Here is a 21,194-nt window from a genome sequence, read left to right on the forward strand (position 1 = left end):
TAAATCCGACACTCCACGCGCCACCAACCCAGGTCTGGACGTGGCTGTGTTAATCCGATTGTTATTCTCTTCCCGTCACGTGCTGTCGGACTTACTGCCATCACGAGTCGGGGCCTCTTGGAACTGCAATTCGATACATCTCCCACTCCTCGCTTACGTCTGCAGATATGCAGTACCACCACATGCGAGAGCCGACGTTGACAGATACTTGATGTGGCTGTTTTCTGGAGACGAGATTGCACCCACCTCACCCTGTCCTGGACATCTGGGACGGGACCTAAACAAATGCCCACGAGCCACGCCAGACCCGGTTACCTCTACGTCTTCGCCCTCGAGGCAAACGTTACCTGGTCCCGTCCTCGCATTTTATAACCGCAAGCGGGGCCAATCGGGTTTGTGGATCGAAATCCCTGCGTAATCATTTCTACCGCTCTACACCTTCAAGAAATCTGAGAGGGTGTGTTGTTTGGGCGCTCCCGACGTAATCATCGCGATGAAACAGGGCTGGACACCAACTTGCCGTTGCCGGCTGCCGCCGATCCGACCCATTCTCGGCCTTTCGATGCCTTCTGGTCCACATACTGCCCCCCCTCCTTCGGGGGCCGGGGGGAAGGACCTACAGCGTGAGCCCGCTGCTCTCTATAGCGGTTCCTCCTGCGGCGCATACGACCAAAAAGTCCGGCATCAGGCCCCTGAACGGCTCGACTGTGGTTGAGCACCGTTAAAACGAATCACGCGGCGACGAGACCAGGGCCATCGCAGGAGGGAAACCGCCACTCTCGTTCAGTCCCTAGTAGACGGCGTGATACCGTAAAGTGGGCAGAGCAATGCGCTCTCTTCGCAAACCGAGCCGAAGAGAGCATACGGACAAGGCCCCAGGCGCACACTTGCGGCTCTCTGAACTCCTTCTGACGGGCTCTGCTCCCTCCTTATCATCTTGTGGTCAGCCCTCCTAGACAGCTTTAGCTTCCATTACGAATTCAAATTTCCCAAAGTCCGGCAAGCGCGGTTACGCGTCGACATGACGAGCAGAGGCGGCACCTCTCCCAGACCCAGAGCAGATTATGCGAAAAGCGATCTATACCTAAGCGCCATGATCATGACTGAAAATACCATGTTGGAGATCCCGGTCTAATTTTGAAATGCCACATGTCGGTGATAGCACCCCGATACGCGAGCACGTCTGGAGCCAGTGCGAGCCAGTGCGAGCCAGCGCGAGCCATCGTGAACCCGCGTGGGCCAGCGTGGGCCACTTCATGCAAGCCGCAGCTGATTTGTAGCATTGTCGCCCCCATATATGTATAAACCCGTCATTTCAAGATCTAGCCCTCCCCTCCCCTCCCCTCCATCCTACTCCCTCCCCCCCCTCCGGATAGCACTGATTACGCTCCCTTAGAGTGGGGACAGGGGCAATAGGGCTTCCCGTACAAGAAACAGACCGGCATCCATAGTTGCCTCGGCCCGTTTCCGAGTGAGCTCATCTGTCTGGGCCGTCCCAACGACCCTGGCGGCCGTCATCGAGAAGTTTGTATGTAACCACACAATGGGTAGTGGTTCTAAATCTCGATCGTGGCAACCCCGTCTCTACGATCACTGTGTTAGGTGGCTTTAATGCCTGTCTCACTTAAGACGGCAACGCCAGCCTCTACCACCCACGTTTCTTTTATCTAAGCTTCTAGCTAACCTCACCTTCTCGCGCGGCGCAGTGTGTCGTGTCCAAGTTCTCCATGTTGTGCTAACGAGCTCGATGCTCTAGACAACCTTCTCTTCTTTCTGGACTGAGCTGGCCTCAAGGCGACCCGAGAGTTTACCTAATTCGTTTAATAACTTCAGATATACACTTCGAGGCGTCGTGTATCGCCCTGGAGGCTTGCCATGACTATTTACGAGGAAATTCGGTAATTTGGACCTACCAGGTCTCCCATAATCTTCAAAATGCAGCTACCTCCGCCTTCAGTTATCGCAAGCTGGCCGGAGCCCAACTTTGTCGACCCGGTGGTGAGGGGCGAGGCGGGAATGGTTGTCGGTCTGCTAATATCTGTGCTCGTCACCGTCACCTTGGCCATACGGTTTTATGCACGCAAATTTCTTACGCGGGGGTTCGGTCTCGATGACATCTTCATATTACTCGCATACGTACGTTCGGCCGCAGTGTAATGGCATCTTACCGAGTTCGCTGACATCTATCAGCTTCCCGCCACCGCGTTTACCCTAATTGGCGTCATTGAAGAAAAAACGTCCCAGGGGAACCGTCACACCTGGGACGTGGAACTAAACCCTCTTGTTACCATCTTGAAGCTGGCGTAAGGCCCTCTATCCCCCCTGGCACGCGCATAAACTTACTAAGTACTTAGGCTTGCGAATTCGATACTCTTCGAATTGGCGACTAGCTTGACCAAATTGTCGATGCTAGCCCTATTTTACCGGCTTACCACTGCATCGAGGGACTGGAAGATGACCATTATCGTGTTGACATCGATCGTATTTATCAGCTTGAACAGCCTGATCTTCATCATGGTTAGCATATGCCAATGCACGTAGGTTCCACCACAACTCACGAGTACAGAGCCAGACAGAATTCGGCTAATTCCCGATAGTCCCCTGTCAGAGTACTGGAGGCTTTCGTTCGAGCCACAAAATTGCATCAACCGGAATGTTCACCTGATGGCTGCCAGTATCATCACTACGGTGACTGACTTTCTTGTTGTGCTCCTGCCCATCAAGATAACAACTGGCTTGGATTTGCCTCCCAAGCAGAGTAGAGTTGTTATCTGTCTCTTTGGAATCGGATTCATCGCGAGTTCCGTAGGTATTGCAAGAACCTACTTCACCTGGGTTTTAACTACTGATTTCGACCTCGTCTGGAATGCTTGGGCAGTCTGGTTTACCAGCACTGTCGAGTTAAACCTTGGTATAGTACGTGAGCCGCGGGTATTCGCTCCCCTCATAACATGGCTATTTCTAACAAATGTTCAAGATGTGCGCTTCCATTCCGGCCACGAAACCATTCTTCGCCAGCATCTTACCAGGTATCTTCGGGTCTCCATTCAGACCACATTCATCCTCAAGTTCCTCGATGGGTATCGACTGGGATGCGAGACCTCTCAAAAGCTCGCCGACTTTAACCACCTTCATCGACCATACGTCAACGGGGTCATTCATACCGCAGCGCCCGGCGCCTTCCCCCCCCCCTCATCGCTATGTCAACCTCAACAAACCGCTACCCCTAATATTATGCTCCCGGCGCAACAACCCGGAGGTACGACAGGTACTTTCAGACGATCCAAATTCATACGAGCGTTTGCCGGAAAGGTCACCGTCTCTACAGCGCGGCATGATATATAATAATCGTTGTCCGAGTCCAATTTTGAGGGAATCGAGGCCGGAGCGAACTACAATCTTCATCATGTACCAAGAGGATGACCCGGTGCAGATGCGACTCGTATCGAGTTGCGGCTCATTGGTCTAGCTTCACGAAACGCGTAAGCGCGAGAGCCACAATTTCTTCTAGGCCTCCCTACGTCTCTTTACTTTACCTACCGATTTCCCTTTCTTTAACCCTCATTTCTGGTTGGCGTCTGCGGCAGTGGTCAACATAGAATGGGCACTTATGGTTTGAACGCAGTTATTTTTTATCAACATGGGCGGCGTTTATCCATGGTTTGCGATGTGCCATGTCTGATGGGGGTGTCAACTTAGGCTAGGAGGTTAACATCGAGCAGGATCTACGGGGTAGAGTCACTGCTGTAGTGCTACTATTGCCGTTTCTTTTACTGGGATATGCATTGGGAGGAGATGGGCGGCTACTACGAAGACGCCCCTACCAATTCGTGGAGGGCCCACGGGGGAGTTTGGTCTGATATTTTGACAGGAAGGGTCTTTTTTTTTTTCCAGCCCTCGGCGGGTCTGGAGGTGAAAACTTGAGGAATTATCAGCGATCGTGTAGAAATGGCAATGGCAATCGTTTCCCGAACCAGTATGGCCATCTCACACGATTACCGGCCTGACCAGGAGGGAGAAGGAGAGGGGGGGGGCGGTCGGTACGCAGGACGACGGGATTTCTACGCTCGCCATCCTCCTCGACACACCTACCTACGCCCCACAGAAGAACAGACAAAGGCTAACATGGGAGCAGAAGGACCGTAAGAGTCGAGGAGGGAGCAGGTGTAGTGTTTTGGGGGGGGGTTGCATAACAGGGCCGAAACAAAAAGAGAGGGAGAAACACCAAACGCCGAGGTTGCAAATCATCAAACCCGAGCGAGCGCCTTTCGATTTGTTTGTCCTTCCCACACAGAACCGCGCTTGGGCTGCGGCACATCTACGTCAATACCCGCGGAAGTAACCTACGACTCGACACAGACACGACGCGCGCGCGAGGCGCGGGTGTAATGCGCACATCAGGTTGATCCGCCGCTCGCGGGGAGCGGTGTCGGATGCTATTTATAGGCGACGCCGCGGCAATGATGCTCTGATCGTCTCAGCGGCTCTGCGCCGCTTGGCTTCGCACGCGTACCCGACGTCTTCTTCTCTCCGTCGACCTGCGCGCTTTCACTCCCGGGGCGAGGGCTCGAGGTAGGATCCGACCCCGCAGTAGTGACGGCGACGGCAACAGCAGGATGTTTGGTTTTGAAACGCAAAGCGTGGGACCTCACTATCATCACGGGTTTTTTTTCTCTCTCTCTCTCAAGACCTACGAGGTCTCGTCCGCGTGGGAGGTGGCGTGAACTAACCTCCGACTTGTCGAGATTCCCGACAGCCCACGCCCCTCTCTCGGCCCCCACCGGCTCCCCCGCGGCTTCTTACCTCTTCTTCGACCCTCCTCCACCTCGCCTGCTTACCGTGATATACTGCTACCCCTAGACCCTTCGTGCCACGAGAACTAGCGGGGTATCGGGACTGGGGACTGGGCGCCTATCCTCCTTGGCGATAGACAGGCCAAAAAAGCGGGACGGCCCCCTGGGTTACCTAGTACGTCCGTTGGCCATGCGTACAGCCTCCGCGTCCTCCCCCCCCTCGTAGGCTCTGCATGGGACCAGAAGGAGGGGGATTTGCAGCCAGTAGGCCGTTTCAAGGAGCCAACGTCCCCTCTCCTTTTTTCCTCTTCTGCGTGCGTGGCATCGATTCCGAGGTCAGGTTACCTCCCTACCGGCTGGTAGGACGAACCGCGGGAGCACAGGCCAGGAGGAGCGGGAAGAGGGAAAGAAAGAAAGTCCGCTTAGAAGGTTGGAAGAGGAGAGCATCACCGACTGAGGCACCTAGTCCTCCTCTCCCACCTCCCCCCTCCCCCCTCCCCTCTCCTTCATGCCACGCGTGGGTGCGTCCGGAGGGGTGACTGGGATCCCTGCGTGATTGGCCCAAGAGAGGATTCCCGCGGGCAAGTTAAAGCTACGACATCTTACCCGACGTCCGTCGCTCGTCAGTCAAGCCGCAGCAGCCCTGACGACTTGCACCAATGGGATGTGCCTACGTCGCCGGGGTCCTAGCGACTGGGCAGTGAGAGTGGTCCAACTATGTAGGGCTTGTTGGCGATGGTGTCCTGCTGGATCCGCTGGCCAGACACGAGAGGGTATCGTGTCGTAGATTGGTAGAATTACAAACAGAAAAAAGACAGAAGTACGAAAACCGGCGAGGGAGAAAGAAAGGGAAGATAATAACAAGGCAGAAGAGATAATACTTAATCAAAAAATAACCGCAGGACTCCCTATCCCCCCAGCCAACCAGCTAAAACCACCCGACTCCAACGCCGTCTCTACCTTTCTGCGAGTGATATGGAACCATATTCTAACTATGAGTAAAATACTGTAGAAAAAAAAACACTTTTAGTATCAAAAGCTGTGCAAAGCTTGTATCCTCCCTAACTCCAATGCCCGATATCCCAGTTCGACAAAGCAACAGACGGTAGGATCACCGACGACGATAGCACCCAATGCGACAGCGCAACTCCCCCCCCCACACGTCCATCCTCCTACGATGGATCGCCCCGACGAAAAAAAAACCCGAGGCGCCGCTTCGCATTGGCATCCACCACCACATAGCCATGAAATGGCTCGCATGCACCCTCTCGTGGCACACCCCTCAGGCACACATGTGTCCTGGAAAAAAACGACTCTCCCCACGCACTCTTGGCATGTCCTTTAGTCTCTGGTTTCAAAATCCGGGAAAGTTCTACAATCAACGAGACGTAGCGCCGGCAGATCCCTGGGTCCAATGCCGGGGGCTCGGCTCGGAGTTCTCGGCCTCCTCTCCGCGCAAAAAGTCCAAAAGTCCTCACGGGAAACAGATATAACGCCTCGGCTAGGCTCTGCTCCAGGCCTCCTGGCCGGCGGGAGTGGCGGTGGTATAAATAATAAAAAAATAATTGCACTTGCAATTCCTCGACTTGTAACTAAAATTCCACACGCCTAAAGACGCACTCTTTACTGCGATGAAATAAGTCAGCCTTGTTAGGGAAAGGGGTGGGCGTAGCGAGGAGCCACGTTTGTTCATCACCTACATTCTTCATTCAGCGAGAGTGATGTCCGTGCGACCGCCTATACGAGTCGTGGGTGCTGGACCCTTTGTTAGACTGCAGCAACTTCGAGGAGATCTTCCCCATGGCAGCCAGGTGATCCCTGGCCTCGGTGAGTTGTTGCAAGTAATCAAATGCGTCCGGGACGCTGTACTCCTGGAGGTACGTCTGGAGGGCCTTGTGGTGCTTGTACCATTCATCCACCATGGGTCGCTCGGCGGCCCTCATGGCAGCCTCTGCCTGGGATAGCCTTGCCGCATGTTTGCGGCTGCTGGTGCTGTCTATGGAGTCCTTGCTCTTCCGCTTCCGGCCCTTGGCCGACTGTGCGGAAGATCCATGCCCGGATGGGGGGGACCCGCTCGAGACATTGAGGACATTTCCGCTGTCATTGTGGACGCGTCTCATATGGTCCTTCAGGTTCCACTGGCGTGGGAATCCATTGCCCGGAACCGCACGGTCGCACCCATCCCAGGTGCAGAGGTAGGGCTTGTCGCCGTGGCCGTGCATGGCATGAGCTTCCCGCTCGTGCCGGAGGAGGCATGCGGTAGAAGAAAACCGAGCATTCTCGCACGACTCGATCTTGCACCGGTAGGGCTTCAAGTGCGAGTCCACAAATTTGCTGCACGTTTTGGTTAGATCCGAAGACAGGGGGGGGGGGGGGGTGGGGGGGTTATGGCATTGGGATCTTACTCATAGTTGCACTTCAGCTTCTCGGGCTTGTGGTTGCAGCTGTTCTGGCCCTCCCACGGGCAGTGAAACAACCCGTCGGACTTGGGGTAGGCATTCTTGTATAGCGGGTGATCCCTGGCGGAAGACTCACCATCACCACTGGAGCGACGGGTGTAAGAAGGGGGGAGGACGAAGACGTCATCCGTAAGAAGAACTCCATTGGGATCCTCTGTAGTCATCATGCCCATCTGGCGGTCGAGGCTGATGGGGTTTCTCTACGTCAGAGTTGCTCCGAATGTCACGGCGTTCAGTTTTACATACCTTGGCGAGATGCCCTCTATCATTGGTGACGAGTTGTTGGTGTGCGTAGGAGACGCATTCATGGGGACAGACCATCCGTCTTCAGGCAGACCGGGAGTGGAAATCCGGGACTCCACGGGGCTCAACGAGCTCCAGGTGGTAGCAGCGGGCGAGTTTCCGGTCAAGTTGGCGTCGAAGTTCAGCTGCATGTGCGTGGGATCGACATGCTGCTGGGCCATTCCCTGCGGGAGGCTCGGGAGCATGCCAACAGGAGAGTAGGGCAGTCCGTCCGCGGATAGGCCTACGCTCAGGGGCAGTGTGGGGTAGAACATCTGAGAGGATACCGAGTGGGTATCCGAATCCTGGAGAAGATATGCGTCCATCTGGTGGTTACCTGTCATGTCAAAATTCGACATGCGAGAGCCTTGAGACACAGGGGAGAGCAGCCTCGGCCGACTCTTGTGCGCGGAGGCTTTGATAATTCTATTCTTGTGGCTCCCAGAGGAGCCTCGAGAACTGAGTCGCCGCATGGGTTCCGACGTGTGAGCCTGGGCTTGCTCCGTAGCGATCCACTTGCTGGTCATGTCATCCACGGCTTCAGTCTGGTCCTGTCCTCTGGGAGTAACCTGGGCATATGAGAAATGGAAATCCTCATCTGCATTGAAGTTCTGTGTTCCTTCAGCCGTCGCCGCATCCCATACTGAACTATGAAGGTCTGCATGTCCGGGTTGAGAGTAAAGAAAAGATCCGGAACTGGCAAGCATGTTTCCTTGGGAATAAGAGCTGTAGTCACTGAGGTTGAGGTTAGTGTGCTGTTTTCCACTAGCCAGCGGCATAATCACGAGAAAATGCATCAAAACCGAATACAAAAAGAAACAGCTTCAGCATGGCACAACTTTGTTCCTGTTCTCACGATACTGGTCAGTCTTGGATATACTATCGAGGCCTAACGACATAGGGGGGGTTCATATACAGACCAGACTGAAGTATCCCTGGCGGACCGAGTCCGAGGAAATACTATCCAGGGATGGCGACACGATAGGGCGCACATAGCTTCAAAATTGGACGATCCAGAGCGCTGATCCAGGGGCGGCTTGAGAAGCGTAGAAAAGGAGAGAAAACAACCAACAGAAAAAAGAAGAAAATGTATTTTCCAAGGAAGGAAAAAGGCCAGGGCGATGTCCATGGTAGGGGTGTGGTTATGGAATCAAACACGTGGAGGCGGTGGGATGGACTGTGGTGGGCATGACGCTGAAAACAGGCGGGGGACCGACTGGTTCGGTACCTATGACAAACAGAATCTGCCCGCAGTCGAGACCAGAGCGAGTCGTTGTCGCGTAAATTGGTGATAACGCGAGCCCACGCGTCTGGATCGGCGAGCTGGTTCGAGATCCGGGATGCCGACTCAGAAATCAAGACAAACCATCCTTAGGGATATTCCAGGGAGCACCGGGACCATGGAGCGTCTCTGTATTCAGGCCAGGTCAAAGCTCGGCTATGAACGGATCCAGGAAATCGGCGCACATTCTTGTCGTGTTGGGGAGTTTCTCCACAGCCAGGTTTGTCGTGGTTCCGGAGGCCATGCCAGAAAGTCGAGGAAACAAGGTCTAAGTGGTTGCCCTACAAACTATTGAATATGCGAAGCACCACAGCAGAAACGAAGGAAGCATCGCCCACCGACAGGCCCGGAAAGTGTTGCAGTCCCGAGAAGAGAGAAAATCCACGGATCGACACGTCTGTCCTAGTTCAAATCCCGAGTTCGAGAACAATCCACCTGTAGTTCGTCAAGGGTTGGGTTCCGGCCAGTCAGTGTGCATCAAGTCTATTGGGAATCCTAGAATCACATCCCGGGTCGCTGTCGTCACTATTTGTCGCTGTCGATACTCACCGTTAATCTGATGATATTTCATTATCCATCTGAGAGACGTGGCGGGGTCAAGCACGGGTGATGAGCCCGGCTGCCTTGCTTCGCACGCACGCGCACGAAGCAGAGCCTCAGAAAACAGTCCTGGGAGGGAAACCGGGGAAACGTAACCTGGGGCGAGTATCCATTGGCTCCATCCAGTGTCCATATCCGGGTATTCTTGTCCTGTTCTGGGGAAGACGGAGTCCACGAGGCAAACAAATCCTGGTCGGGCACGTAGAGCCTGTGAAGGGGAAAACGAGCACTTGCGACAGAAGCTCAACACGACGCATACATGACAGATCACACAACAGGCCATACGCGAACGATTCCTCGCACGAAACCAAAGAAAAGCAACCCCCGACTCCGGTAGAGAGAAAGAGACGAAAAACGAACGAAAAAAAAAACAATGCAATATACCTCGCAGGAGTGTGGACATCTTCCATGTCTAGAGACGATGAGTTGAAGCCGGACATGCTGTCCGGGCGGGTAGCAACCACGGCTGTCATTGATCCTGGGTGGAACGGCGCGTGGAACAGAGCAGGCTCTCCGGAGTGTGATCCCTTTGAATCCTGTGGCAGCTAACAATAGGCAGTGTTATCCCTGCGGAGCAGTTACGAGACTGGTTCTCAATTGGGGAACGGTTGCGTGTTCAGTTCTCTGTCGACGGGGCGCGCGAACAGGCGGCGGTCCTTGGGCTGATAAACAAGCGGCAAGACACCAGACGGGCAGCGATGGGGTACGGAAGAATCCTCAGTGGAGAGCGAGAGCTGCGGAGCAGCGGGAAGAGAGGCTTTGACGGTCTTGGGTGTAGCAACGAAAAATAAGCCGTGGGACGTATTGTGCGGTGTAGGTGAAGGTTGATATGATGGGTCTCGGGTTGGGCAGAAACGCTTGAGGTCTTTGGGCAGGAAAATAGGAGAGAAGAAGGGGTGTTGGGCAGAGAGAGGAGACATTCGGGGTTTTATTGTGTGCTATAGGCGACACCAGAGGATCGGGTTGGCCAGCACACACGGTGCAAAGGGATGACACGACGCCAGGAAGCCTGCCAGGCCGAGCCGGGGTGTGTGCAGGGTGATGAGGCTACTGGCGATGCGGTTGGTCGGCGACAGGCCTGCGCTGGCCTGGCCATGTTGGAGAATTGCGAGTCGCAGGGCGAGACGACGCAGAGAAGACACAGGAAGAAACAGGGAAGAGGGAAAAACGAGGAAGGACGCCGAAGGAGATGGAGGGGGGGGGGAGAAAGCGAGAGGGATGAGAGGACGAGAGCGACGGGGCCGAGCTGGCAACGACCCCGCTCTCGACAGGGATGTGTCAGCAGCGGCTCTGATTGGGCCAGCAGGGCGGTCGTAGTGGGCTTGGAAGTGGACCCAGCAGTAGGTCTAGCACGCGGTCGCCTGCGGGCTGCTGGCCAACCACAGCCGGCCGTTGCCAGAGCACAATCTGCCCGCCTCTATCACCGCCGCTCGTCCACTGAGAGACGGCGGCCAGGCCTGCCCCTCTCGTCCCATGGCTGCGTCGTCAACAGGCTGCAGCGCTGTCGGACCGTATCGTGCGGGGGTTGCTGAGCGTTGTCGACAGCCTATTGCACGAGGCCGACCGCGCAATATGCACCGTGACGACACCACCGCGTGAGCAGCGCCCGTGGCATGTTGCGGATGATGCTGCTGCTGCTGGCTGCTGCTGGCTGCTGCTGTCCTCACGTCTGCTGCTGCGTAAGCGGGAGCGGGAGCGGGAGGTACTGCGGCAGGCTGGCTTGGTGCGGGCACATAGGCCGACAGGTACCCGTCGCCGGCCCTGAAGTACCCGACCCGGGCGATTCGCGGGCACCACGACGGCGTAGGGACTGCCCAGTCCGCCTGCGGTACGCGCGCACTAGCAGTGGGCAGAACGAAGTCCTACGTGCGGTACATGGGGTGCCGGTAGGGGCCTGCCCACCAAGGTACCTCGTGGCCGTCGCAATTAGAGGCGCCGAGAGGGATGGCACCAGCCAGGACCAGCCAGGCCCCAGCAGGCACAATTACGTCCATAGCAGGTAGCCAGGTACCTGTCGGGGGGCCGCAGGCGGCGCTGGTGCCGTGGCCAACGCATCGCTGCATCGCTACATCGCTGCAACTGGTGCGTCGCTAGGAAATTCCATAGGCCGTTATAATCCCGACCTGGTGCGCGAGCCGCGGGAAATTGTGTAAAATTGTCTAATGTCCTGTAATTTTGCACCTCTCTTTTTTTTTTTTCTTTCCTCTCCCATCCCCTCGCACCGCGCCATCCCGGGTCGCCATTCCGGGTCGCCTTCCCGTCCATTTTCATTTTCGCTGTTATTATTATGGTTATTGCCTAGCAATGCCTGCTAGATGCTCACCGGTAGCAGCTAGCCCTCGACAAGTCTGATCTCGTCGCCGAGCATTCACCTAGTGCCACAGTAGATGGTGATTGTCGGTGTAAGTTACTCGTTTCGACCGAGCTGTCATCAATGGCCCCCTACGCTATGCCCAGTGCGGCCGGTGGGCGAGCGCCGGCGACGTGCGGAATTCGCGGAACGACGTCGACTACGTTTTGTCTAGGTATCAGATGGCGGATGAGACCTCTCCAATAATAATGAGAATTGGCGTGCGACACAATCTGCGCCCGCGAGCTCAGCCTCTCTGCAAAGTGATTTGCTGTCTGCTGAGCTGGCCGGTCCCTTGCGCTGACGAATTGGCGCCCGGATATCCAACCGACACGACCAAGATGAGGGGAAGAAGAGGAGAAGATGGATGCATCGTCACACCCGCCTCCCGACCACCCCATCATGGTGTGTAGGACTCGCGGTTGTCACGGGAATCTCGGACTCTCTTATCCCCGCCCTCCATTAGAATGGTAGAATGGCAGCAGAATGACCAGACCATTAGAATCGCTATAGTGGGAGCGGGTATATTGAGTGACAAGAATATCAAAAGAGCGATCGAGAAGAAAAAAAAAAGGCGAAAAAAAAGACTGGCTCGTGAGAAGTGGGGCAACGATAGGACCGTCCCCCCGTACCCATCCTCACCTATCCCGTCATTCCTCCAACACCACGGTGGCAATTCCCAATGCCGAAGCTGCCGCGGCCGTGATGGCTTCCTGCCAGCCAGGCCGCTATATGATCTATCTACCTGTGTGCATGAGCAATGGCACGGGTCGTGGCACAGGTCCGGGTCTAGCGCCGTGTATCCGGCCGGTGTTAGCTGTGTAGTAGCATAGTATATACGCATACCGGCATTCGACCCAGAGACGACGCTATATGCAGGACTAATTGCACAGGCACGCCTAGGCACATTCTCTACAGAGTGAGTCATTATCACACATTTGACACTCGTCGGGAGCGCTACCTGACTGTTTGATAATCGACGTGTCCCACGCCGTGCCCTCCAAGCCGTCTCCCGTCGTCTCCCCAGACCGCCTCTTCCCAGAGTGCCTTCAGCTCCATCTCCCCGTCGAAATCGTCCTCCCAGGCGAACAGCCTCAGGACCGACTTGGCCGCTTCCCAGTTCTTTATGCGCAGCACCTCGCTCGCGAGGCTGACCTTGCTCAGATACTCGTCTCTGAACCTCTTCATCTGGCTCCGCTCCAGGTCGTCGCTGGTCTCCGGAGTCGTCATCATGGCGCACGTGCCGAACATGACGGACCAGAACCAGAGCGGCTGGCTGTATTGCCCCTCTTGCATGGGCACCTCGGTGCGATAGACGTCGGCTAACAATTGCTCGATGAACCAGCTCAATATGAACGAATCGACCGTGCCCTCGCGCATGATTACGTAGAGGTAGAAATAGCACGCTATGAAGCCCGACCTGGTGTCGTCTATCGATTTTACAGGCGCTACGACGCTGCTATCGCTGGCTCGAGGGTAGGGCGACTTCGCGGTCAAGACCTCGAAGAGTGGCTTCTCGCAATCGTACGAGCTTCCTAGTATGCATAGACTATAGATCGGCCGAAGGGCGACTCGGAGCAGGGATATGATCACGGATTGATGGACCGAGTCCGTTCGGCTAATATCCAGGATATCCCAGACCGGTCGACTGGCCACGGAATTCGCTGCCCTACGGAGGGGGGGGGGACGTCAGCCTCACTCGCACTCGCAGGGGGAACATACATGCCTAGCAGAGAGGCGCACGCACATCAAGATCATTCGCTGGAGTAGGCCCATCTTTACGGGGCGTCTCTTTTCGTCCCGCTGTTCTTTGATGAACGCCAGTACTTTTAGATGATGCTTTACGTCGTCGATAGACCCTAGGGCATTCTGAGTCGTCGTCAGTCGGCACACGGCCGGAGCGGGTGGGGCGGCCGAGCAGCAAGCTGTTCTCTGGTGGCGGGACACCTCGTGCTTACCTCGACCAAGGCGAGACTCCAGACGGCCGCGATGGTGCCATCGTGGACGGTCTCATTCCGGGAATAGAGCTGATGCGTGACGAACTTTCTAGCCTGCGCCTTGTGATGCGAGTAGTGAACATGGAAGCTCTCGGCGTCGTCGTTGGACCAAGCCCAGTGCAGGATGGTCATGAGCAGTGCGGCATGGAGGAAGCCGGGATGGGACAACGCTTTGCGTACGCTGACGAGTATGTACGAGTTAGGGCCGACCAGGTCTCCGTCCGCGATCCGCTCTGCGGTTACGATGGGGGTGGCCCTCTCACTTACAGGAACGAGTCGGTGCCTCTTTCGACACGGGTCGTGTATAGCACCCTCGTATTAGTGACTGGATATCGGAAATCGATGAGTGACTGTTCCCCACCTCGCTTGGTGCCCGGTATGGGCCGGGGTCATCACTTACAGAACCGGAATAGCCACTGGGATTCGCGGGGGACGTATGTCGCTAAGAATGGGTCGTTCGGAGTGGCGTCCACTCTACGCAGGAAGGGCTCGGTGGGCTGGTGAGGCTCTCGAGATCCAGCCCAAGATCCGGACCTGAACCCGGCCTCGGCAACGTGGAACCCAGCGTCTCCGTCCGGGTAGCCACACTCTCCACCGTGACGGAGGCAGTACGTGCTGCAACGCGCGTCAGCATCCCTGAAGAGAGAGTTCCGATGAACGCGTCGATGGTGCCATCAGGCAGAAGTGAGAAAGGCCAGTAGTGGCGCAGGACGGATGGGCTGCTCTCTTGCCTCCCGCTAAAGAATAAAAAAAAAGGGGGGGGGGGGGGGACGGGGGAGGGTCTGGGATTCCCTCCCTGTCGGTTGGTGTCGGGCACCAATTGCTTGCATGGCTCGCCGCGGCACGTCTCGTATATTCACATCCAGACGCAACTCTCGGCCAGCCAGCAGGGCTGTGTCCTTTTTTCTCTCCTTTCGGGTGACTTACCAGAGTGGTTTTCTCTCGTCGCACCGGATGTGCTTGTTCTTGCAGGTGGAGCATCCATTCCTCGACCTGCGGTGGAATTTGCGCTGGCGCTGGCGCTGGGTCTGGAATATAGGCGCGGCTTCGCCGTCGGTCCTACCCATACGCATTTCCCTCGCGGGCGACATATTCTCGTAGTTAGGCGCCAGTGGGCGGTGTCACGGAGGAACGAGAGAGGGGGATCTTACGGCTCTGAAGTGCTAATTCTTAGTCGATTCGCAAAATATTATATGACCAGCGATCGCCTGAAGCAGATGAATTTCTTCGTGTTCATGGGTAGGGCGCACGTCCTGATCTGCAGGCTATGATTATGATGGAACCGCTTCTGGCTTGGATCCTACCCTTGTGTGGCATTGGCCGATGGCATTCGGGTGAGAGGCCCCACCTCTGCCGTCGAAACACCTACTCAGCTCAGAGCCCATTCGACCTCAATCATGACGACTCGGTCCCGTCTCGTCCGCCCCTGTCCATCGAGACTCCCGCGTTTTCCCTGTAATCGCTGGCGTCGCTACGATGCTGAGCCGTTGTAAGACGACGACAGCCCGTGTAGCGTAAATCAACAAGAGAGGTTTTTTTTACTGAAACGAGAGTGGCGGCCCGGCCTATGGAGAGAGAATCTAGGCAATCCTTCATCCAACAGCATTCGGTTATAAATGGACATAATTCTAGAATTCTCACGGCTTGGTGATCAAGTCCCGGGCCCGTGGAGAGGCAGCGTGAGCTTGGCCACTGGTGCTCGGTCCCGTGGAACCCATGAGAAGTATCCCGGCTGGGCCCCCCCTTTAATCTATGCGATTATGTAGGAGTGCTGTGGGGGGTGAGATTGGTTGGTTGGAGATCCGAACGCTCGTGGTGGCGAAGGGGGGGATGTCGTGCGGCCCTCGCGGGAGCGAAGGAACGCGGTGCCATTTTCCAGACAATGGACAGCGACGAGTGTGGAGAGACACGGTCTGGTTTCGGGCTGCAACTATAGGTGGTGTGTAGGTTAGGACAATACCGTGTTGCCCATGGTGAATGCCATGAAGGCACCCCCCACGTCCTGATGGATATCGTAGAAGCCAGGCTTGCAATCGTCCAGTCGCCATTGCAGCCGACAGTCGCATGTGTCCTCTCTCACCGGTCTCCTGCCTTTCTACGAAGTCTAGATGGCCAGCTCGTCTGCCCCTTAATCTGTGGCGTCGCCCAAAACATGTAGATTAGAAGACTCGGATGCGTAGGGCGAGCTGTCCGTTCGTCCCAAGGCCGGGATGGACCACGTGTGGGCAAGCATATTATGCTCCTGCATTCTCAACACCAGAACACCGGTTCTCACGCCCACCAACTCCGTTGCCCCCCTTTTCTTCCGCCGCCAGCCAACTAGGGGTGCTAACCTGACCGCCTCTATAGTCAGGGATATTCAGATAAGAGTTCGCGACGGGCCGCGTGCTCCTCATCAACTCGTGCCAATCACGACGACGGGGACGGCGCGATAGCAACCCAAAAGGCCTAAGGACATGATGAGCGTGCTTTGGAGCATCGAGCGGCCAATCGAGGATCGATTACTGGAACATCCCACCGCCTCTTCCTGTGCCGCAATCCCCCCCCTCTCCCACCCCTCGAACGCGATAAAGCCATTGAAACGGCCACGACGCCGGAGAGGTTTAGCTGATTCCGCTGCAACCCCTTCAGCCCAAAGGATGACATGACTCCCGGGGCGCGCGCTTTTCTCGCAAGCCAAAAGCGATATTAGATGTTACGCAGCCCCAATTACCGGCATGGAACTTCTCTGAACTGCTCGTAGGGCTGACGTACGCCGGCGCTAGAGATCCCATTGGCGCTGACGCGATCCCGCCTCCTCGGCCACCATATCCTGCGATGTTCAGGCACGGCAAAGCTTTTTTTGGTTCTTTTCCTTTTCTCTTTTCTTTTTTTCTGCATCCCATCTCGTGCCGCTATCCACATAAGCTAGCTGGCTATCCGGTCTGCGCTGTAGTTTGGTTCTCCGCTGTACGATGTAGCACTTGCTTTCCTGTTAAGGCTGCAGATACATGTCTCCTAGGCTGCCCAGGGACCTCTACCTACATCGACGGAATGGTGGGCGATAACATGCGGTGGGGAACAGGTAGATTCCTACATACCTACACAAATCTGCGAATGGGGTGGTAGAATACCACCGCCCATCACGCGTTACTAGTCGCCAGCGTGCCTATGTAGGTAGGTATGTACATACATACGCATATGCCTTCTTGGCGATTCGCCGGCTATAATATGATCTGTCATGTCATGTTATCTATCGGCAGGAAGAGATCAGAAGCGGAAAGTAAGGTTATCAATGTATGACCAGTCCACCCGTAACGCTACCCCGATGGCAATCCAGGTAGACGCCCGCTTACCTTGCGGTAGGGAGGTAGGTAAGGCAGATATGCCTACAGGTGAGTACGAGGCTTGTCAACGCGGGCGACGCGCTACACGAAGCTGGCTATTCCCGGGCCGCAGCCGTGCGATTCTAGATACCCAGAACCACAAGGTGTCCATTAATGGCGCTGGCTGACCTGAACTGCCCTCTGTTCTTAAGCAAGGTAGCAGGCACCCGCCTACCTACCTACCTAGGTAGGTGGTAGGTGATGATAAGAGGGTTCCAAGTGACAGGTAACTCGTTAGGTGTTCGCTTCGGTCTTCTCTACTCGTAATCTTCCACTTCCCTACACCTTGCCCTAACCGACGACGTGTCCTGGTACGGCGACGGATCCTCAGTGAGCAGTTATGTACCTAAGGTAGGAGGGAGAGTTGACATGTGGTAGATATACATCCTAACGTGGTAGAGATAGGTACCAGGATACGTTCTGGCCGTATATTGTCAGGTGCGTAACCAGCTGATATTAGGGATATGGAGATTAGGAAGCACGTATGTGGCCATGTACCAGGTACACAATACCTGAGGGATGGTACGCGTACAGACATCGTCTCAGTCTCAGCACCGCGCCTGGAGAACCTTAGGTAGCCGACAAAATCACACCTGACGACCAGCCGCCGGCGCATTTTGACAGCCGGTAGCAATAGAATCATTCCTAATTAGGACTAGTCCAAAGATGCCGACCTGTGTATGTAAGCTGGTCAGAAGCGTCCAACCAACATCCTCTCCGTCATTCTATTTCCATCCCGGCGAATAAATAAAATTTTAAAGAAGAACGTCACCACCCACGACTTTCGGCTCCTGTTCCTACTGCTTGACGATGGCTATTACCCTCCTGACGTCGTCGCGAGTCCTGCACGCCCACGTGCTATAAGCGTCATAAGGGAAATGCTGGTACGGTTCCTTGCCGAAGCAATTGAGAGTCGACCGGGACCAATCCGTTCTCCCATTGGGGTCTGCTCTATAAGCACGAGATGCCGGAGGTATCAATACGTGGTGAGCAGTTGGGCAAGCCACCTCGACGGTTAGGGGGTGAGGTCGCTTCGCACACGTCGGCACTACCACACGCGTTATTTGCTTTTCCTCGCTTGGTCTTGCTTCCTCTCTTGTCCCTCCTCGCTCCGGGATTGCTTCTTTAGACAGAATACGTGACCGCCATGGACACTGGATAGGAATGACCCGGGCAGCAAGGCGTGCCCGCTTCATTGGGCTTTTGTTCTCGTGCAACCTTTTTATGCCCAATCTAGTCGGGTGCTCCGCCTGGTAGAGTCACCGCTATTCGTCCGCCGGGACGTTCCCTGCAACCACCTAGGCTAATACACCCCCCTCCTTAGGGATGGTAGTCCTCGCGGCCTTTGGGGGAGGCTTGGGAGGCTTGGAGGGGGGGAGGAGGAGGAGAGGAAACTCTCGGGCAACAAGATGGCAGGCAGGAATGGGACGGCCTCTCGAGTTCTCGGCTGCCCAATGCTGCCCTACCGTGATTGGGCTTCAATGGCCAATAACGACTCCCTGTCCCTCCCGCAATCCTAGTGGGCGGCGCTGCGATGTATTATTGTCATGGTCCGGAGAGCGTGCTTTCTGTTCAGCGTCTGCACTATAGACAGGGTGTTCCTGGACATCTGCGGCAGCTCCCTTCAAACCGTCGTCGGGCCCGCGATTCTGTCAAACTGCTTCGCTGGTCGATCTTGGCTAGTTTGAGGTTGGCGACACACCCAGCCCCATCTCGAACCGGTGGTAGACGCCCGAGTCGGCATCGCCAGCTCCATCCCTAAACCGACCTCGCGTCGCCTGAGGACCGCCTCGGGACTACGTTACAGCCCCAGATTTGGGAATGCGAGAGAGCTGGGGCGATCTGTCCCCTGATTCTCTTTCCGGAAAGTGCCCTTGCTCGGCACGGCTCGCCATCTCTCTCCCTCACCACCAACATACCTTTTGTGGCAAACTGGAACCGAGGCCGTTATAGCATAAAATGTCTCCCTTTCTCGGTCTGCGAGCTTGAGCGGGACACTTCAACGAGGCCTCGCCTTCTACAGAAAAGTGAAGATACCTCATACTGCCATCCAAGGTCTCTCTCTCGTCTCCATCGGAGTATGCGAAATTGCTGTCGCATCTAGGTTTATGTTGTTGCCTCCGGGCTGTTGCTACCGATTTTGTCGAGCCATTTTGCACCCGTTTTCCCTTCCCGGTCTGCAGCGCAGTGCTGATTCACCACTCCAAACTCGATCCAGTATAAACCGGAAAGGAATATCGACCGCGGATTCTAGAGGCCCAGATTTTGGATCCGTGTTGAGAGAGCCTATTCCCGGGGCCTTCGGACTCTGAAAAGGAACCCGAGAAAGAAGATAGGTGTACATCGCCGGGAAATTACTAGCCATAACGAGAGCGAGTGCAGCTCTTGTTTCCTCTGAGCACTGTCCTCCCTCGTCCTCCCGGCTCTGCCCTTTTTTGTCTGTCATCCTGGAAAGCCGTAAAGATATGGCACAACAGGATATAGTGTACAGAGCCTCTACGATGTCGAACGGACCCTGGAACTCCCCGCGCAGGTGCGATCACTAAACCAGTCTGTCGGTCTATAGCGTTGCGGTCGAGCTGACTTCCTCCAGCGTCGTCTATGATGACAATGCATATCTAGGTAATGCGCGCGACAACGGCTACTCTAGGTCCAGGTGAGGCCGAATGAAGAAATCCCCTCCCCCCTCCCCCTCCCTCTTTTCTGTAGACCATGGGAATAACAGTGGCTTCTGAAGCGTAATATACTCGCCCGGGTCTGGTCCAACGTACAGCCCACCGACCAGCGCATCGGTAGTGGGGACCAGTGGTCCGGCGGTGCGGCACCAGCCCGCGTACTCTCCGTCGCCGATTTACATCTCGAGAGCGCAGCCCAGACCGCACGGGAACTCTTCCGGGAGCATGTATAATACGTACAACGGTGCGGCATCGCAGAGTTGGGATGGGCCAGGAAAATACTCTCCATCGGATTCCGTTGAGGATATTATTGCCTCGTCCAGTGTGTCGGATTTTGCTTTGGAAACTAGTGGTATAACCACCGCTGCTGTGCCGGCAGGAAAAGCCCGGAGCAGTGGTAAAAGCCGCACCCAGAGACGTCCGTCTAATAGGGATGAGTTTGATGGACCGCACCAGTTTCTAGCCAGGCCCACGCCGGACTATGTGGCCATGCAGGAGAGGGAGCTGCCACATCTCCCGACTAATCTCCTGGTACAGGAGCAGGATAGTGTCCTGACGCAGGTCAACGATCGACTCTCGCAGTGCGCGTTCGACTTTGTTGCCAAGTATCAGTTCCCGATCCCGCTGACCCAGGACATGCGACCCGTGGAGAGGCCTCAGGATAGGGAATGGACCGAATGGGTGTACTTGCTGAAGCGCCTCGCGACGAAGAGGAGAATCCCGGCCCGAGTGCTCTACAACGGGCAGATCAAGCAATTTGTAACAATTTTGGAGAATTCGCTGGAGATGCGACATGCCGCGAAGCATCAGTCGCGTCCGTTGAAGGATGACCGCAACATCCTTCAACTGATCAGCGCCGGGATCCAAGTTGCCAAGATCCTCAAGGACGCCGCGGCGATGGCCTATCTTGACAGACTATACGTTTCCACTGAACAGCAGATTCATGAGCGAAGTGCCGCAGCGTCAGCACGGTTCCGCTAGATGATACAGCATTGGGATATAACCGATGACCAACGTTTTTTTCTCTTTTTCTCCCTCTCCTCTCGGAACTTCCTCAGCGGACGAGAAACTGCCCTTTGCGGTGCTGGGCGGCGCCCAAGCCGCCCCCAATAATACGTTAACCAAGAAGATACATGTATGAGACCGACTGGTATGTGGGACGGAATGAGTCACGACTTTCCTTGTACAGATTGCCTAGGACTGCATGAGCAGAGAGGGCGGAGAGGAGGCTCTTGTGCTGAATTTTTTTTTTCCCCTCATACCGGCATAGTAATGTTTTTTTCTTGTTGCAAAGTTCATGTTTCGTGAAAAACGGACGAGTCTAGACTAGCAAAGGAGAGGGTGGGTTAGATACATGTATGCCACATTTTCGGGCGAGCGAGCGTGTTGAT

At 55.6% G+C, this 21,194-nt stretch overlaps 6 protein-coding genes across 6 annotated transcripts; 4 read left to right on the forward strand and 2 right to left on the reverse strand.

Annotated features, from left to right (window-relative positions):
- Window positions 1-1,935: 1,935 nt before the first annotated feature.
- On the forward strand, window positions 1,936-3,486 carry GGS23DRAFT_591970 (uncharacterized protein; the record flags this gene model as incomplete). Its single annotated transcript, XM_051517809.1, has 6 exons — window positions 1,936-2,136; window positions 2,191-2,303; window positions 2,355-2,537; window positions 2,598-2,911; window positions 2,978-3,259; window positions 3,434-3,486. The coding sequence occupies 6 exons, from the start codon at window positions 1,936-1,938 to the stop codon at window positions 3,484-3,486; spliced, it is 1,146 nt and encodes a 381-aa protein (XP_051376886.1).
- A 3,016-nt stretch (window positions 3,487-6,502) lies between these two features.
- GGS23DRAFT_602070 (uncharacterized protein) lies at window positions 6,503-8,241 on the reverse strand (the record flags this gene model as incomplete). Its single annotated transcript, XM_051519275.1, has 3 exons — window positions 6,503-7,127; window positions 7,199-7,438; window positions 7,499-8,241. 3 exons carry the CDS (start codon window positions 8,239-8,241, stop codon window positions 6,503-6,505), a joined length of 1,608 nt encoding a protein of 535 aa, XP_051376887.1.
- Window positions 8,242-9,268: 1,027 nt separating this feature from the next.
- GGS23DRAFT_16170 (uncharacterized protein) lies at window positions 9,269-10,262 on the forward strand. Its single transcript, XM_051511450.1, has 2 exons — window positions 9,269-9,920; window positions 9,976-10,262. Exons 1-2 carry the CDS (start codon window positions 9,426-9,428, stop codon window positions 10,177-10,179), a joined length of 699 nt encoding a protein of 232 aa, XP_051376888.1. The 5' UTR covers window positions 9,269-9,425; the 3' UTR covers window positions 10,180-10,262.
- A 2,461-nt stretch (window positions 10,263-12,723) lies between these two features.
- GGS23DRAFT_608753 (uncharacterized protein) lies at window positions 12,724-15,365 on the reverse strand (the record flags this gene model as incomplete). The annotated part of the gene is made up of 6 exons (XM_051520228.1): window positions 14,691-15,365; window positions 14,164-14,378; window positions 14,031-14,088; window positions 13,725-13,944; window positions 13,514-13,635; window positions 12,724-13,435 (listed from the first exon to the last, which is right to left on the reverse strand). The coding sequence occupies exons 1-6, from the start codon at window positions 14,852-14,854 to the stop codon at window positions 12,724-12,726; spliced, it is 1,491 nt and encodes a 496-aa protein (XP_051376889.1). The 5' UTR covers window positions 14,855-15,365.
- Window positions 15,366-16,067: 702 nt separating this feature from the next.
- GGS23DRAFT_544415 (uncharacterized protein) lies at window positions 16,068-16,917 on the forward strand. Its single transcript, XM_051514903.1, has one exon. The coding sequence runs from the start codon at window positions 16,581-16,583 to the stop codon at window positions 16,869-16,871; it is 291 nt and encodes a 96-aa protein (XP_051376890.1). The 5' UTR covers window positions 16,068-16,580; the 3' UTR covers window positions 16,872-16,917.
- Window positions 16,918-19,242: 2,325 nt separating this feature from the next.
- Window positions 19,243-21,137, forward strand: GGS23DRAFT_16401 (uncharacterized protein). Its single transcript, XM_051511476.1, has 3 exons — window positions 19,243-19,661; window positions 19,722-19,784; window positions 19,866-21,137. Exons 1-3 carry the CDS (start codon window positions 19,594-19,596, stop codon window positions 20,782-20,784), a joined length of 1,050 nt encoding a protein of 349 aa, XP_051376891.1. The 5' UTR covers window positions 19,243-19,593; the 3' UTR covers window positions 20,785-21,137.
- Window positions 21,138-21,194: the final 57 nt, after the last annotated feature.

This window comes from Durotheca rogersii, assembly GCF_024521655.1.
Source record: "Durotheca rogersii strain YMJ 92031201 chromosome Unknown GGS23scaffold_1, whole genome shotgun sequence".
Lineage (NCBI taxonomy): Eukaryota > Fungi > Ascomycota > Sordariomycetes > Xylariales > Xylariaceae > Durotheca > Durotheca rogersii.